The 16,366-nt window shown below is 42.8% G+C and overlaps 1 protein-coding gene across 2 annotated transcripts; it reads right to left on the bottom strand.

Annotated features, from left to right (window-relative positions):
* Positions 1-529: 529 nt before the first annotated feature.
* On the bottom strand, positions 530-13,674 carry LOC110524450 (HAUS augmin-like complex subunit 5). Of its 2 annotated transcripts, none has more exons than XM_021604090.2 (20): positions 13,532-13,674; positions 13,252-13,350; positions 12,990-13,052; positions 12,809-12,841; positions 12,614-12,638; positions 12,351-12,483; positions 12,065-12,224; positions 11,856-11,946; positions 11,674-11,765; positions 11,530-11,584; positions 11,301-11,428; positions 10,702-10,780; positions 10,458-10,606; positions 10,095-10,257; positions 2,118-2,198; positions 1,879-2,024; positions 1,646-1,742; positions 1,388-1,526; positions 1,070-1,202; positions 530-955 (listed from the first exon to the last, which is right to left on the bottom strand). In XM_021604090.2, the coding sequence occupies exons 2-20, from the start codon at positions 13,347-13,349 to the stop codon at positions 853-855; spliced, it is 1,968 nt and encodes a 655-aa protein (XP_021459765.2). In that variant the 5' UTR covers position 13,350; positions 13,532-13,674; the 3' UTR covers positions 530-852. The 2 variants fall into 2 exon arrangements, with proteins under 2 accessions (XP_021459765.2, XP_021459764.2); XM_021604089.2 differs by having other exon boundaries at positions 13,431-13,655.
* Positions 13,675-16,366: the final 2,692 nt, after the last annotated feature.

A 16,366-nucleotide genomic window follows, 5' to 3' on the forward strand; every position in this document is an offset into this window, starting at 1 on the left:
CTGCATCATCGTTCAACATTACAGTACTGTCCTTTTTCAATTTTCACACCTTCATATGCAGAGTAGAGGACAAATTTGTACAGAAGTGTCCACGTTGCACGTATAATTGGCATATTTTTACGAATGCCTCCACTTGCAAAGATATGACCAGTGTGAGCAATGTCATTTGACTGCCTGCCTCTCATTAACTGGGAAGGAAAGTACAGGGCATGCCATAAAATTGGTCAAACAATGCAAATCACACAGAAAACCATTCCATGTGTCAAGAACAAGTCTTGAATATTGCTAGTTGCCTATAATAAAACACAGGATACTAGTATTATTCATACAACTACAGCTCACAGACAGTGCAAAACCACACCATGAACAAAGTGGTCCTATATGAACACTCATTTCAACAATCTATTCCTCTATCAACCAAAAAAGTATGTCTGTATTGTCAATAATATGGTCATATGGATAACAACGAATGGTCAAATAGGATTGTATTTGTGATTGAGATTAACCGTCAAGCACATTAAAACAGAGATAAGGTGCAGGCAAAGTTAATTTAATGGCATAAAGACAATGGAAATGTACATGCGATACAAATTGAATGGCATCATGTTTAGCAAAAAGAAGATGAGAAACAAACAATATTGTAAATTAATGTCAGTAGGAATAAAAATTTTGTTTTAGTACTACAAAGAACAGTATTGTTCTCTAAAATTCACCTTGGTGCATACCCTGCAAACAGAAATTAGTCGTAAGGATGTCCCCAGAACTTCGGAAGGTTGTGTCATGGTCCCCTGGACATCCTGTTTGCTGGGTATCTATGCACTTCAGTCTTGTCTTTATTTTCTAGGAAGCTCATCAAGAAGCCTTAGCTGCAAATTTCCACCTCTGTAGCCACTGCTGAAAAGTCAGTCCCCCCTTGCGTATGTCAGGCAGAGCAAACTGAGCAGGCTGATCCCACCTGCACAGAAATAACACAAGAAAAAGGTGAATTGTCAATAGTAGCAGGTGAATAATATGGAGGTTCAATATGACTAAGAGTTATATGGGAGAAAGTGTTAATGGTAGCACTTACCAATGGGAAATGGCAATCTTGACCTGATACCCATAAGAAAGGCCCTGTGAGCAGCGCTGGGTAAGCTCCCGAACCTTGGGCAATAAAGACTTAAGCAGCTCCTTGTCTTCCTCCAGGACACGTAGCAGGAGGCCTAAGGAGGAATACATAAAAGGGAGATGAAAGCGAGACGAAGAGATCAAACATGTACGATTGCATAATCTGCCTTTGGTTAACTAGGTAAAGATGAGTGATACAGTTTGATTGGCATCTGATTGGATGGCATCAAGCTCTACCATTTGTTAGTTTGCGTCTTTGAACTCTATGGAAGATCTGTACCTTGTTGGTCAGGTGCAGGAAGCAGCGCTCCCTGCTTCTCTACATTTGTTAAAGAGGAGGAGTGCAATTGCAGCAAACGACGCAGAAATCGAAGCTCCAGATGCTGGGATAGAGCTTGGGTGTACAGTTCCTCAGGGGCCTGGCAGAGAATCATAAAGAAGACACAAAACAGACAATACATAAATAAACAAGAGGATAAGAGCAAGATGCAAACCACTGGGTGCATAAATGGCCATGGAATAATCAGCTGGGACTCACTCGATACATTGGGAAAGCCAGGCTTTGACACAGATTGTGGAAGGGCAAGGAATGCAAGCGATGGATAGACAACCACGATGCTGGAATTCTCTGCTCGCTGAAATATATATAGCAGTTTACAAAACTTTACCATCTGAAAAATGTTCCTTTGAACATTTTTTCTCATCCAGACCAAATAGTGATAAGGATAACGCTTCTCAACCATCAAATACGAACAAATATGAAGCGCTTACCCTTCAATGATCCTGCGGTCAAGTGTCAACAGTGACACGTTCCCAAACTGTCGGGCCTCTTGGGACACAGAGTTGCGAAGCCTATTGGCTGCTGAAAGAACATTAGCAAATTGGGGAACCAGCTTTCCCTGAACAAACTGTCCAATCTTAGGTCAGACAGGAGAGAAGAAAAGGTCAAGTTAGATGGCCACGGTTTACACAATATGCATTACAGTACACAGCAGCATAGAGTGGGTTACCTCCTTGTGCACACGAGTCAGTTCAGTCTTAGCTGTTGAGTTCCCCTTGATCAGACCGCTTATCTGTTCCTGCCTGACATCCTATAAAGAAAAACATGAAAAAAAGTGTCACATATACCTTTATTTAACCAGGTAGGCCATTTGAGAACAAGTTCTCATTTACAACTGCGACCTGGCCAAGATAAAGCAAAGCAGTGCGACAAAAACAACACAGTTACACATGGGATAAACAAACATACAGTCAATAACACAATAGAAAAATCTATATAGTGTGTGCAAATGTAGTAAGATGAGGGAGGTAAGGCAATAAATAGGTCATAGTTGCGAGATAATTACAATTTAGCATTAACACTGGAGTGATAGATGTGCAAGTAGAGATACTGGGGTGCAAAGGAGCAAGATAAATAAATACAGTATGGGGATGAGGTAGTTGGTTGAGCTATTTACAGATGGGCTGTGTACCTGTGCAGTGATTAGTAAGCTGCTCTGACAGCTGATGCTGTCCCTAGAATTTTTAAGCAAACAGCTGGAGGCAAGGCTTTCTCCTATAGAGCTCCATTTTTATGGAACGGTCTGCCTACCCATGTCAGAGACGCAAACTCGGTCTCAACCTTTAAGTCTCTACTGAAGACTCATCTCTTCAGTGGGTCATATGATTGAGTGTAGTCTGGCCCAGGAGTGGGAGGGTGAACGGAAAGGCTCTGGAGCAACGAACCACCCTTGCTGTCTCTGCCTGGCCGGTTCCCCTCTTTCCACTGGGATTCTCTGCCTCTAACCCTATTACAGGGGCTGAGTCACTGGCTTTACTGGGGCTCTCTCATGCCGTCCCTGGAGGGGGTGCGTCACCTGAGTGGGTTGAGTCACTGATGTGGTCATCCTGTCTGGGTTGGCGCCCCCCCCCCCCCTTAAGTTGTGCCGTGGCGGAGGTCTTTGTGGGCTATACTCAGCCTTGTCTCAGGATGGTATGTTGGTGGTTGAAGATATCCCTCTAGTGGTGTGGGGGCTGTGCTTTGGCAAAGTGGGTGGGGTTATATCCTTCCTGTTTGGCCCTGTCCGGGGGTGTCCTCGGAGTGGGCCACAGTGTCTCCTGACCCCTCCTGTCTCAGCCTCCAGTATTTATGCTGCAGTAGTTTATGTGTCGGGGGGCTAGGGTCAGTTTGTTATATCTGGAGTACTTCTCCTGTCCTATTCGGTGTCCTGTGTGAATCTAAGTGTGCGTTCTCTAATTCTCTCCTTCTCTCTCTCGGAGGACCTGAGCCCTAGGACCATGCCCCAGGACTACCTGACATGATGACTCCTTGCTGTCCCCAGTCCACCTGGCTGTGCTGCTGCTCCAGTTTCAACTGTTCTGCCTTATTATTATTCAACCATGCTGATCATTTATGAACATTTGAACATCTTGGCCATGTTCTGTTATAATCTCCACCCGGCACAGCCAGAAGAGGACTGGCCATCCCACATATGCTCTCTCTAATTCTCTCTTTCTTTCTCTCTCTCGGAGGACCTGAGCCCTAGGACCATGCCCCAGGAATACCTGACATGATGACTCCTTGCTGTCCCCAGTCCACCTGACTGTGCTGCTGCTCCAGTTTCAACTATTCTGCCTTATTATTATTCGACCATGCTGGTCATTTATGAACATTTGAACATCTTGACCATGTTTTGTTATAATCTCCACCCGGCACAGCCAGAAGAGGACTGGCCACCCCACATAGCCTGGTTCCTCTCTAGGTTTCTTCCTAGGTTTTGGCCTTTCTAGGGAGTTTTTCCTAGCCACCGTGCTTCTTCACCTGCATTGCTTGCTGTTTGGGGTTTTAGGCTGGGTTTCTGTACAGCACTTTGAGATATCAGCTGATGTACGAAGGGCTATATAAAATACATTTGATTGATTGATTGATTGATGCTTATAGTTAGTGAGGGAGATATAAGTCTCCAGCTTCAGTGACTTTTGCAATTCATTCCAAATAAAATCAATTTAGCCTCAAATAAATAATGAAACATGTTCAATTTGGTTTAAATAATGCAAAAACAAAGTGTTGGAGAAGTAAAAGTGCAATATGTGCCATGTAAGAAAGTTAACGTTTAAGTTCCTTGCTCAGAACATGAGAACATATGAAAGCTGGTAGTTTTTTTTAACAGGAGTTTTCAATATCCCCAGGTAAGAAGTTGTAGGTTGTAGTTATTATAGGAATTATAGGACTATTTCTCTCTATACCATTTGTATTTCATTAACCTTTGACTTTTGGATGTTCTTTTAGGCACTTTAGTATTGCCAGTGTAACAGTATAGCTTCTGTACCTCTCCTCACTCCTACCTGGGCTCGAACCAGGAACACAACGACAACAGCCACCCTCGAAGCAGCGTTACCCATGCAGAGCAAGGGGAATAACTACTTCAAGTCTCAGAGCGAGTGACATTTGAAACGCTATTAGCGCGCACCCCGCTAACTAGCTAGCCATTTCACATCGGTTACACCAGCCTAATCTCGGGAGTTGATAGGCTTGACGTCATAAACAGCAGAGCTGCAGGCAAAACACACAAAAGTGCTGTTTGAATTAATGCTTACGAGCCTGCTGGTGCCTACCATCGCTCAGTCAGACTGCTCTATGAAATAATAGACTTAGTTATAACATAATAACACACAGAAATACGAGCCTTAGGTTATTAATATGGTCGAATCCAGAAACTATCATCTCGAAAACAAGACGTTTATTCTTTCAGTGAATTACGGAACCGTTCCATATTTTATCCAATGGGTGGCATCCATAAGTCTAAATATTCCTGTTACATTGCACAACCTTCAATGTTATGTCATAATTACGTACAATTCTGGCAAATTAGTTCGCAATGAGCCAGACAGCCCAAACTTGCATATACCCTGACTCTGCGTGCAATGCATGCAAGAGAAGTGATACAATTATATTAAGTTAAAATAAGTCTTCATTCAGTATTGTTGTAATTGAGATTATTACAAATAAAAAAATATAAATAAAATAATAATAATAAATCAAAATAATTACATAAAAAAAAAAAAAAATCTGCCGATTAATCGGTATCGGCTTTTTTTTGGGTCCTCCAATAATTGGTATCGGTGTTGAAAAATCATAAACCGGTCGACCTCTATTAGGTACACATTGGAGCAAAGATACGCACCGCATCGATTATATGTAATGCAGGATACGCTAGATAAACTAGTAATATCAACAACCATGTGTAGTTAACTAGTGATCATGATTGATTGATTGATTTTTGTAAGATAAGTTTAATGCTAGCTAGCAACTTACCTTGGCTTCTACTGCATTCGCATAACAGGCAGGCTCCTTGTGGAGTGCAATGTAATCAGATGGTTAGAGTGTTGGACTAGTTAACTGTAAGGTTGCAAGATTGAATCCCCCGAGCTGACAAGGTAAAAATCTGTCGTTCTGCCCCTGAATGAGGCAGTTAACCCACCCACTAGGCAGTCATTGAAAATAAGAATGTGGTCTTAACTGACTTGCCTAGTTAAATAAAGATTAAATAAAAGGTGTAAAAATAAATAAATAAATGGGCCAAATCGGTGTCCAAAAATACAGATTTCCGATTGTTATGAAAACTTGAAAATCGGCCCTAATTAATCGGCCATTCCGATTAATCGGTCGACCTCTAGGTAAGATAGTCAGTTTTACAAGGGTATGTTAGGCAGCACGAGTGAAGGAGGCTTTGTTGCGAAATAGGAAGCCAATTCTAGATGTAATTTTGGATTGGAGATGCTTAACCTCTGAGCACGGAACCCGGTAGCGGGCTGAAATTCCACAACATACGGTGATCGCTACATAAATAGTCATATTAAACATTCATGAAAATACAAGTGTCTCACATGTATCGAAAGCCTAGAATCTTGCTAATCCAACTGCGTTGTCAGATTTAAAAAAGGATTTACTGCGAAAGAATTCGAAGCGATTATCTGAGCATAGAGCCCCATAAAAAACAACTATTTCAACCAGCACAGGCATAACAATCACAAACTGCATTAAAATAAATTGTTTACCTTTGACGATCTTCGTCTGTTTGCAATTCCAATGCTCCTTGTTACACAATTAATTATCTTCTGTTTGATCAAATCCGTTTTTATAGCCTAACACGAAACATTTTGTGAACCGCTTGTTTCGTGAATTCCGTCTCATTCCATTTTCGACGACACATTCCAGGTAAATAACCCACACAGAACGTGACTTTTCCAGTCATGTTTGGTTTCACTGCAATCAACTGGTTTGTTTGTAACACAACCAAACCTGATGGGCCACTTCGCGGGATGTATTGACTGAAAGAAACCGATTTGAAGACAACAAGTAATGACATCACTGTGCACCAATGATATGACCACTGTTTCGTTGATTGACTGTATTTTAACCCAATGACCACTGATTGTCTTGAAATCTAGCTGGGTAGATAGTCAATGAGCTGAGGTAAGCGGCAATATGCAATGGTTGTGTGTTGGAAGACCAACCCATGTCGTAAACTCCAGCGTAAAGAGAGTCATTCGCTATTGAAGTTTTATTCCGGAAGGAGCTACGCATTTTACGCACAGCGTTGTTTTGCTAAACGCGCACTGTGTATAATCTGTAACGTGCCTGCAGAAGAGGAACCATGTCACTGTTTTGGACTGGTAAGTTCTTCTCATGCTAATGCCGTTGTTTGAAATTAACAATATAAAATATTATTTGTGAAATGAAATAGTCTATTTGAGGCTGTTGAGGGGAGGGCAGGCCCACAACAATGGCCAAAGTGAAATGGAGATAGTAGATCTAGCTGGTCTGTCATAATATAATAGAGACAGTAGATCTAGCTGAAACGTCATAATATAAAAGAGACAGTAGATGTAGCAGGTCTATAATAATATATTCAACCTTATGTTCCCTGTACTCATATATATATATATATATAATCTGTTTACTATACCTCAGCAGCACAATATTGTGTAGAGCTTTGGCAAAGTGGGTGATGTTATATCCTTCCTGTTTGGCCCTGTCCGGGGGTCTCATCGGATGGGCCCACAGTGTCTCCTGACCCCTCCTGTCTCAGCCTCCAGTATTTATGCTGCAGTAGTTTGTGTCGGGGGGCTAGGGTCAGTTTGTTATATCTGGAGTACTTCTTCTGTCTTATCCGGTGTCCTGTGTGAATTTAAATATGCTCTCTCTAATTCTCTCTTTCTCTCTCTCGGAGGACCTGAGTCCTAGGACCATGCGTCAGGACTACCTGGCATGATGACTCCTTGCTTTCCCCTGTCCACCTGGCCTTGCTGCTGTTCCAGTTTCAACTGTTCTGCCTGCGGCTATGGAACCCTAAACTGTTCATATTTACTCTTGAGGTGCTGTCCTGTTGCATCCTCTACAACTACTGTGATTATTATCATTTGACCCTGCTGGTCATCTATGAACGTTTGAAAATCTCGGCCATGTTCTGTTATAATCTCCACCCGGCACAGCCAGAAGAGGACTGGCCACCCCTCATAGCCTGGTTCCTCTCTAGGTTTCTTCCTAGGTTTTGGCCTTTCTAAGGAGTTTTTCCTAGCCACCGTGCTTCTACACCTGCATTGCTTGCTGTTTGGGGTTTTATGCTGGGTTTCTGTACAGCACTTTGAGATATTAGCTGATGTAAGAAGGGCTATATAAATACATTTGATTTGATAGAGGACTGAGGTTCTTCCAAATATTGAAAGTGTGTAAATAGTTAACCATGTTATTTTGTAAATGTATATATTTTTTGCCCCATATTTTTTTGGGGGGGATGTGGGGGGGTGTGTTTGAATACCATTTTGGCATTTTGTATATAGTTATTTGTTTCAAAATGTATACCTTCACCAATTTGGCCACTTGGGTACATTTGGGCTACTTGTGTGGGACACCTGGGTGACGTCGTGATAAATGTCATGTAGCACACTCATTTTGGAAGTTATCATTCTGAACCTTTGCACAAGTACTGTTGCCCTCTTATATTTTTCACTGAAATTGTCCCCATCATCCTATCTGAATGTTTGTTTTATCTTGTTCATTTTAAAGATACAACAATAAAATTAAAAAACGTATGTTTTTTTTAATTGTATTATCTAAACCAGATCTATTGTGTTATATTCTCCTACATTCAATTCACATTTACACAAACTTCAGAGTGTTTTCTTTCAAATGGTACCAAGAATATGCATATCCTTGCTTCTGGGCCAGGGCTATAGGCAGTTAGATTTGGGTATGTCTTCAGGTGGAAATTGAAAAAAGTAGGGGGGGTAGCTCTAAGAGGTTTTAATGTGAGTCTGGAATGAGAGTTTACAGTCTAACCAGACACCTAACTATTTGTAGTTGTCCACATATTCTAGGTCAGAAACGTCCAGAGTAGTGATGCTAGTCGGGCGGGCAGCGGTCGGATGAAGAGCATGCACTTAGTTTTATTAGCATTTAAAAGCAGTTGGAGGCCACAGAAGGAGTGTTGTATGGCGTTGAAGCTCGTTTGGAAGTTTGTTAGCACAGTGTCCAAAGAAGGGCCAGATATATACAGAATGGTGTTGTCTGCGTAGAGGTGGATCAAGGAACCACCAGCAGCAAGAGCGACATCATTGATATATACAGAGAAAAGAGCCGACCCGAGAATTGAAACCTGTGGCACCCCCATAGAGACTGCCAGAGGTCCGGACAACATTCCCTCCGATTTGACACACTGAACTCTGTCTGAGAAGTAGTTGGTGAAGCAGTCATTTAAAAAACCAAGGCTATTGAGTCTGCCAATAAGAATGCGGTCGACAGAGTCGAAAGCCTTGGCCAGGTCGATGAAGACGGCTGCAAAGTTGTTTTTATCGATGGCGGTTATATCATTTAGTACCTTGAGCGTGGCTGAGGTGCACCCATGACCAGCTCGGAAACCAGATTGCATAATGGAGAAGTAGGGTGGGGCTGAAATGTGTCAGTGATTTGTTTGTTAACTTGGCTTTCGAAGACCTTAGAAAGGCAGGGCTGGACGGATATAGGTCTGTAGCAGTTTGGGTCTAGAGTGTATCCCCCATTTGAAAAGTGGGATGACTGCAGCAGCTTTCCAATCTTTAGGGATCTCAGACGATACGAAAGAGAGGTTGAACAGGCTAGTAATAGGGGTTGCAACAGTTGCGGCAGATAATTTTAGAAAAAGGGGGGGGGGGGCTTGGGCAGTTTGCTGTGGGGGGTGCAGAGCTGTTGGCTGGGTTAGGGGCAGCCAGGTGGAAAGCATGGCCGGCCGTAGACAAATGCTTATTGAAATTCTCGATTATCGTAGATTTATCGGTGGTGACAGTGTTTCCTAGCCTCTGGGAGGAGGTGCTCTTATTCTCCATGGACTTTGCAGTGTCCCAAAACTTTTTGGAATTAGTACTACAGGAAGTTTCTGTTTGAAAAAGTTAGCCTTTACTTTCCTAACTGACTGTGTATATTGGTTCCTAACTTCCTTAAAAAGTTGCATATCGCGGAGGCTATTCGATGCTAATGCAGTACACCAAAGGATGTTTTTGTGCTGGTCAAGGGCAGTCAAGTCAGGAGTGAACCAGGGGCAATATCTGTTCTTAGTTCTACATTTTTTGAATGGGGCATGCTTATTTTAGATGGTGAGGAAAGCACTTTTAAAAGAACAACCAGGCACCCTCTACTGGCGGGATGAGGTCAACATCCTTCCAGGATACCCGGGCCAGGTCGATTAGAAAGGCCTGCTCGCTGAAGTATTTTAGGGAGCGTTTGACAGTGATGAGGGGTGGTCGTTTGACCGGGGACCCATTACAGACACAGGCAATGAGGCAGTGATCGCTGAGATCCTGGTTGAAGACAGCAGAGGTGTATTTGGAGGGCAAGTTGGTCACGATGATATCTATGTGGGTGCCCATGTTTACGGATTTAGGGTTGTACCTGGTAGGTTCCTTGATCATTTGTGTGAGATTGAGGTAAATGTGTGGCAAGTGATGAAATAGTAATGATGGCAGGTTCTCACCCCAAGCTGTCTGAAGTCCATGATGTTTTGCCATTGGCTCCGTAGGTTGCGGAGGTCCTCCTGTCGGTCGCTGGCATGCTGCTCCATTTGAACACACTGGTCCCGCAAACCATTTCTCACTGCTGCCTGAATCACACACTGCATCTCCAGCTTAAACACTGACCTGGGCAGGACAGAAACATGGGAGAAAAGAGGTTTTAAACTGGGAAAGCGTAAAGAGCATCACAAACAATAGATACAGACAACAAACCAGAGTATTCTGATGAATTGGCATGACTGGTTTAGAGGCTGAGCATGTTCATTGATGACATGTAAATGTAATGTAAATTATGTGGAAGAAGCCAATCTATAGTGCAGATTTACAGTGACAGGGCGTCGGTTTGAGATTCCCCGCCAATCAGCTCTAAATGTGCCTCTTTCTTTCGGGTATGAAGCTGGGTCTGGAGCTGTTGAATTCGTGACCGTGTCTGAGCCAGTTCCATCAGACTCTGTTCCACCTCCTCCCAAGCTGACTGCAAAAAGATCCCACACATATTACTGTTCTAGCATATGCAGTGTCTTGGCACCCATGTTGGTATTTTAGTGTAAACGGAAACATGTAAAGCACCTGTAAAAGACTCTTAACGGTTGGTAGCTCTTCCTCTTCTTTTGAGATGTCCAGCAGGTGATTACTCTCGTAGCGAAACCTAAAATAAAACAGATACATCTGCCCCTATAATTCAAATCCATGCAGATATTTTTGTCCAGCTAACTTTATCAATTTAACCATTTATCAGCCACCTGAGTGGCACAGCGGTCTAAGGCACTGCTTTGCAGTGCTATAGGCATCACTACAGACCCGGGAACGATCCCGGGCTGAATCACAACCAGGCCATGTTCGGGAGTCCCATAGGTTGGTGCACAATTGGCCCAGCATCTTCCAGGTCAGGGGAGCGTTTGGCCATGGGGGCTTTACTTGGCTCATCGCGCTCTAATTACTCCTAGTGGCGGGCCGGTTGAACGGTGTTTCCTCCGGCACATTGGTGCGGCTGGGTTAAGCGGGTGGGTGTTAAGAAGCACAGTTTGGCGGGTCATGTTTCAGAGGACACATGACTCAACCTTCACCTCCCGAGTTGCAACGATGAGACAAGATTGAAATTGTGGAGAAAAGGGGTTAAAATACAATAAAACATTTTTTTAAATATACATATTTTTTTAACCATTTACCGTAATGCAGCAACATCACGAGCCATACCCAAAGAGGCAAGCCTCTCCTCCAATGTCATTTCCTGTCCCAAGGCCAGGTACTGCAAGGCTGACAGCACTTGGTTCGGAGGATAGCATTGCAACAAGTCCTGATGAGATTAAAAAAAACAACAATATGATTCTCACTCAAATAAAGAAAATATGAAACAGACCATGATGTAACTATCTAGGTGCAAACAATGCAACTTACCTCCACAGCACTTAACCAATGCTGAAATACTGCAGTTCTCTGTTCACGTGTCAAGCTGAAGAAAGAGAGAGAACAATGATTTATCAATAGAAGTATCCCATGGATGACTCCGGTTCCTATATAAAACCATCTGATGATTCTTACTGTGTGGCAGTGGAAGATGTCATGTTCAGTTCACTCTCTTGCAAAGACTGAAAGAACTGGAGTCTTTCATCACACAACTCTCGGACGCTACGCTAAGGAGAAAAATAAACAAGACCAGTAAAATGCAAAACCATCACTTCGAAGACTATCATATAAGTAATAAAATATAGTAAAGCACTTACCAGAACCTTAGGCTCTGCTCCTGATGGGTTGAGATGGTCCCCACTGCTATTGGAGGTTTCATTTCCAAACAGCACCTTCACCTCTGCCCTCCTGCAAAACACACCAAAAGTAAAGAATGGATTTAGGGTTGGCTTGAGGTGTCAAATGCATGTGGAAGTGTAGTAAGAAATGGTAAAAGGGTAAACGGCAGAGGCTCTAGCAAGCACACCTAGACAGCTGCTCCAGAACCTGGGAGTGCCCACTGATCTTGAGGATATCCTCTGAAAGAGAGTGGCGCTCCTTCATGCAGCGCTGCTTAAAAGCCTGTAAAAGCAGCTCCCTGCATTGGTTCTCCTCCACCATCTCCCAGCTCCGGTTAATGGACTCCTCTACTCAATACAAAGGGATTACAGAGAACAGCGCGTCAAGGCGAAAGAAGACATCCACATATACAGACCTAGCAGATTTTGGGATGTGGTATGTAGAAAAAAGTATATATTTAGTAAAATGCTCACCCTCAGTAACCAGCTGTGCTTCAGTCCCATTGATTTGAGAGTCCAGGTGGTTTAGTTCCACTCTCAGCTCATCTATCTGCTCTTGAAGCTCAAACCGCTTAGCAGCATCACTCTGCCCCACTACTTGTTTCAACTGCAAATGTGTGCATACAATAATGTAAAAGAATGAGCACACAGAAAACATAACGCTAACACGTTGCTACAGTATCACATTTAAGACTATCAAACTATCTAGACATTGGTTTAGAGAAATATGGTTGTACCTCCTTATCGTGCAGAACTTTGTACCTGAGAGAGCACAATGTCAAGGCTTGTATTACTGTACATACAACAAAACCTGTGTGTCATATTAATATCAGAGAAATTAGGCAGTTATCCTATCAAGAGTTGGTGTCATCTCAGAGACAATGAAATTATCACATTTGTAGGTAACTCAAGACACCAAAAATAAAGGATACCATCTGAGATTTCCACGCATAACCCTTACATTCCTGCAAAGAGAAAGGAATAGAGAAGATATTGGAAGAACACACGTAAAAGGACAAAACGACAATAGTTGACCTAGCTACTACAAAACAATTGATAGAAACACTAGGAAGTATAATTAATAAGGTTGTAAAAACCTGTCTGCATACCCACCTCTGATTGAAAATATGTTGTGTGACATATCTCCATATAGAGGCACCCGGGCCAACACACAACCTGAATCAAAACAAACATCAATATTCTTAACGTTACTTGGGTTAACTCAATGTTGGGACAAATTCGTTTTAATTGGTCTGCAACTGCCGATATGAAAGACTGTAGTTAGAATTGCTACAAAGACAAAAAGGAATAGCTCAACAAGGCCAAAAAAGGTGCATGTACGTTAAATTGGACATTTATGAATGACGTTACGCACGTTTTAAAGTAGTTGTCGTTTGGGAGACTTTGGGTTGGTAGATTAAATTCTTCAATCGCCCACCGCTTTAGCTCCCGCAGCAGGGTCCTGTCTCCCATCCTTCTCCAGACAAAACAAGCGAGGCGTTAGCTAGCTATCCAGCTCAATAATTCTCAACAAAATCGAATACTAGCAAGTACATTTTAGCTTGACAGGTGGCTGTAATAGTACGATGGCGAAGTAGATTTGCTTCCAAGTGATTGACTGTCAAAAATATGGCAAGAAAAGTTAGCTGTCCTACTTTGCTCAGTTGGGCGCTTGTTATTTTTCCGCCCGTTCAATTTCCCGCTCTGCAGCATATCCGGGGACGTTTGCTTACGTTCTGAAACAGGACAAATAGTACGTCAAACGTTCTACAACATTACGCCGATTCTGTTGCAAAACATTTCGGAAGCAAACTGAACGAAACTGGACGAGATCGACCTGGATTTGTCTATGCAGAATTCTCGTTTTGGTCTGTGTGATTCTTAAACGGTTTCCGTAATGAACACGAAAAGGTTACACAAAATGGGAAACTTACATTTGAGTAATTTAGCAGACGATTTTATCCAGAATTACTTAAAGTTAGTGCATTAATTTTAAAATAGCTAGGCGGGACAACCACATCAGAGTAAGTACATTTTCCCCTCAATAAGGTAGTCAGAGCGACACAGCAGCTTTCATCCACTTCACCATTCCGTATAAATACATATTCCAGTCATATGGCAAATAATAATAAAAACCTAATACTCAGGGCCGGTCCTGGACGTTCTGCTGCACTAGGCGAGATAAAAATCTGCCCGCGCTAGGTTTGGGCTTCGGCCAATTTTTTTCTCCGCTAAAAGTCGGAGGAGCAGAACATAATAACAGGCCAATTAATAGGTTAAACACATTTTTAATACATTTGTTTAGTAGGCTATATTATCAGTTCAATGTCAATAACATAGCCTAATATTTTCAATCTGATTACATTGATAAAATCACGAATGCCCTGGATGTTCTGCCGCCCTAGGCGAGACAAAAATAATTACATTTTAGACATCCTTGTTCATCTACGCATGGCACTTTCAGAAGTTACCTTTCCACCCAGACAGGCTCTACTGACGCAGAAAACTGTAAGCTTCAAATGCTGGGTACTCCTCCGTTGTATAACCCAGCAACAGAAGTGCTTCCCTAAAAGCTACCTGGGTTTAAACAAACATCTTCTCATTTCAAAAGAGAAAAGCTCAGTTTATATAGGGAAAGAATAGCAAAGTATTTGTTTTATTTCCTCGAATATTATAGGCTGGAGTTTAGCTCCAGATTGTTATAGAGAGGAATCAATATATCCCCATATGCATCGGAGTCACGTCTTTCACAGTCATTTTAGAGCTTGTTTCTACCATAAGGCATCACAGAGTTAAGCATTGTTATAGAACGCTTTATGTAATCTGGATACGTTTTATGTATTTATTTAAAAATATAAAGCAAACAATAGATTTCCTTTTTGCCCTTTTATTTAACAAAGGGTATGTGATACCCTCACTCAATTCGAGCCCTGGTTTTAGTCAAACACACCAAGCCCTTCCCAGACACGGGTATTTAATCAGTGCATACGACAGTGTTGGAGTATTTGGCTATAACGACATCGATGGAAAGGATAATTGTGTCTGTCGAACAGGTGGGTTTACTACTTCTTTTTTGGAAGATGAATAAATAAGCTCCAATTATATTTAACCTCTGCATCGGAGAGTTACAATGTTGATGTCATTATGCACCCTACTACCAATAGTAGGAAAACAAGTTTCTCATTAATAATATCCCACCTGTTAAAAAAATCAATCAAACAAATGTATTTATAAAGCCCTTTTTACATCAGCCGATGTCACAAAGTGCTGTACAGAAACCTAGCCTAAAACCCCAAACAGCAAGCTATGCAGATGTAGAAGCACAGTGGCTAGGAAAAACTCCCTGAAAGGCCAGAACCTAAGAAGAAACCTAGAGAGGAACCAGGGTCTGAGGGATGGCCAGTCCTCTTCTGGGTAGAGATTATAACAGAACATGGCCAAGATGTTCAAACGTTCATAGATGACAAGTGGGTCAGATAATCACAGTGGTTGTTTTGGGTGCAACAGGAAAGCACCTCAGGAGTAAATGTCAGTTGGATTTTCATAGTCGATCAATCAGAGTTAGAGACAGCAGGTGCGGTAGAGAGAGAGTCCAAAACAGCACCTCCGGGACAAGGTAGCACGTCCAGTGAACAGGTCAGGGTTCCATAGCCACAGGCAGAACAGTTGAAACTGGAGCAGCAGCATGACCAGGTGGACTGGGGACAGCAAAGAGTCATCAGGCCAGGTAGTCCTGAGGCATGGTCCTCAGGCTCAGGTTCTCCGAAAGAAAATAGAGAAAAGAGAGAGAGAGAGAGAATTAGAGGGGGCATACTTAAATTCACACAGGACACCGGAAGAGACAGGAGAAATACTCCAGATATAACAGACTGACCCTAGCCCCCTGACACATAAACTATTGCAGCATAAATACTGGAGGCTGAGACAGGAGCGGTCGGGAGACACTGTGGCCCTGTCCGACGATACCCCCGGACAGGGCCAAACAGGTAGGATATAACCCCAACCCCTTTGCCAAAGCACAGCCCCCATACCACTAGAGAGATATCTTCAACCACCAACCTACTACCCTGAGACAAGGCCGAGTATAGCCCACAAAGATCTCCCCCACGGCATGACCCCGAGGGCGGCGCCAACCCAGACCAGATCACGTCAGTGACTCAACCCACTCAAATGACGCATGGAAGAGCACCAGTAACCCAGTGACTCAGCCTCTTTAATAGGGTTAGAGGCAGAGAATCCCAGTGGAGAGAGGGGAACCGGCCAGGCAGAGACAGCAAGGGCGGTTCGACGCTCCAGTGCCTTTCCGTTCTCCTTCACACCCCTGGGCCAGATTACACTCAATCATTGGACCTGCTGAAAATATGCGTTTCCAATAAAGACTTAAAGGTCGAGACAGAGTCTGCGTCTCTCACATGGATAGGCAGACCATTCCATAAAAAATTGAGCTCTATGGGAGAAAGCTCTGCCTCCAGCTGTTTGCTTAGAAATTC

The sequence above is a fragment of the Oncorhynchus mykiss genome, chromosome 5, assembly GCF_013265735.2.
Source record: "Oncorhynchus mykiss isolate Arlee chromosome 5, USDA_OmykA_1.1, whole genome shotgun sequence".
Classification (NCBI taxonomy): Eukaryota; Metazoa; Chordata; class Actinopteri; order Salmoniformes; family Salmonidae; genus Oncorhynchus; species Oncorhynchus mykiss.